At 30.2% G+C, this 1,824-nt stretch overlaps 1 protein-coding gene across 1 annotated transcript in view; it reads left to right on the forward strand.

The window, feature by feature from the left end:
* LOC108578014 (dedicator of cytokinesis protein 9) overlaps positions 1-1,824 on the forward strand; it is a 12,456-nt gene that overhangs the window by 8,149 nt on the left and 2,483 nt on the right. Inside the window, 5 exon segments of the mRNA XM_017941292.1 lie at positions 187-365; positions 454-662; positions 751-1,158; positions 1,254-1,554; positions 1,642-1,801. Coding sequence (XP_017796781.1) covers positions 187-365; positions 454-662; positions 751-1,158; positions 1,254-1,554; positions 1,642-1,801 — 1,257 coding nt within the window.

Genomic DNA, 1,824 nt, shown 5'->3' on the forward strand with positions numbered 1-1,824 from the left:
TTATATGTATATAATATAGTCAACAGTTTATAGCAATCTATTACAAAATTTTATTTAAGCTACTTTAATTTCGTTCAATCTTTAATATTTTTAGGTGGTCCTTGTATGTGCATATTTTTCTATTCTCACATAATTTAAAATTGTAATGAATAAAATAAATGTATTAATCTGAAATATTCATTACAGATTTAATGAATGAATATTGCTTGTCAGAGGACTTTTGCAAACATCATTTCTTGGTTGGGCTCCTAATGCAAGAAGTCAGAACATCTTTAAATGAAATTGTACAAATTCGGAAAGTAGCAATAGCTACATTGAGAGACTTGATGGCAAAGCATGAACTTGATGATAGATATCAGAATAAAGTAAGTCAATTTTTACAATGTTGTTGTATAAAATTATGAACACAGTTGTTTGATTTAATTTCAAATTAATTAAATTATGTTATCACAGGGTCAATTAAGTAGAATAGCATCTATTTATATACCATGGCTAGGTATTGTATTGGAAAATTTGCATCGATTGCAATCCATACACGACAACAGTAAAACAGAAATGAAACAAAATGGTACTAATAGAATATCAACAAGTAGTTCATTTCTAGCAAGTAAAAACAGTGATTGTAGTACTGTAACAGCTGGAACTCCAAAATCAATACACAGGTAAATTTAAGGCCAAATTTAGTATTGTATTTGTTTTAAAAACATATAAATAAGAATAATAATTTACATGATAAAATAATGTACATAGGCTTACATTACATTTGGATACTCAGTCTCCAATAAGAGCATCTATGCACCTACGAGATTCTACATACTTCGCAGCCATAGCAGGTCAAGGCTTAGTTAATGGATATTCCTGTGCTAGTATAGAATCCGATACGTCAACAATATCTGGCATTTCTCAGTCAAATATATCTCAAGAAACTACTATCATCCGCGAACCTATCGAAAATGGTACTGGCGAAAAAAAAAGACATTCTCGTTCTTTAAGCGTCACACAGTCTTCACCTAGATGCGATAAACTGCAATCATCAGAAGTTAAAGACATTTTACTTTGCTTCTTATTTGTGATAAAATATTTGGGTGATCATCAAGTGATTGCTTGGTGGCAACAGTGTGGTGATTGTGATATTTTAAGTTTCTTTACAGTAATTGAGTAAGTTGATATCTGTCAAATCTGATAAAATCATAAAACAGTAATTATAAAATCTCTTTTCAGCATAAAATATATATTATTCTCAATATTTTCAGAATGAGTCTTCATCATTTTAAATACATTGGAAAAAGACAAATAGCTACAAATGCGGTAAATAATTCTGGAAAACCTCGCACAGTAAAAGCAATGACACTACCAGCGAGGATGGCACCTCCTGATTTTACTAATGAAGGACCTGCTACTAGTACCTTACAACCCCATAATACTACAGTCAGAGAAAATCTTGTTGAAAGTGATAGTGGAAAAATGCAGCAAGCTTTATTAGAAGCGAATATGGCAACAGAAGTTGGTCTTATTGCACTAGATTGTTTAGGATTGTTTTGTATTCATTTTAAGGTATAAAATAATGTAGTGCAGGTTTGCAAGTTTATGTGTTATAATTAAAAAGTATATCTGTTACGTTATATTTCCTCTTTTCTATAGGATGTGCTGTTAGCAGCAGATGGTGATAATCCCATAATGCAGAAAGTATTTAGTATATATTTATCATTTTTACAAGTTGGTCAATCTGAAACTTTACTACGTCATGTTTTTGCCAGTTTTCGAGCTTTTTTAAATAATTATTCTATAATTCTTTTTCAAGGTATGAATTTTAACATCTATATA

Source organism: Habropoda laboriosa, unplaced genomic scaffold, assembly GCF_001263275.1.
Source record: "Habropoda laboriosa isolate 0110345459 unplaced genomic scaffold, ASM126327v1 scaffold32, whole genome shotgun sequence".
Lineage (NCBI taxonomy): Eukaryota > Metazoa > Arthropoda > Insecta > Hymenoptera > Apidae > Habropoda > Habropoda laboriosa.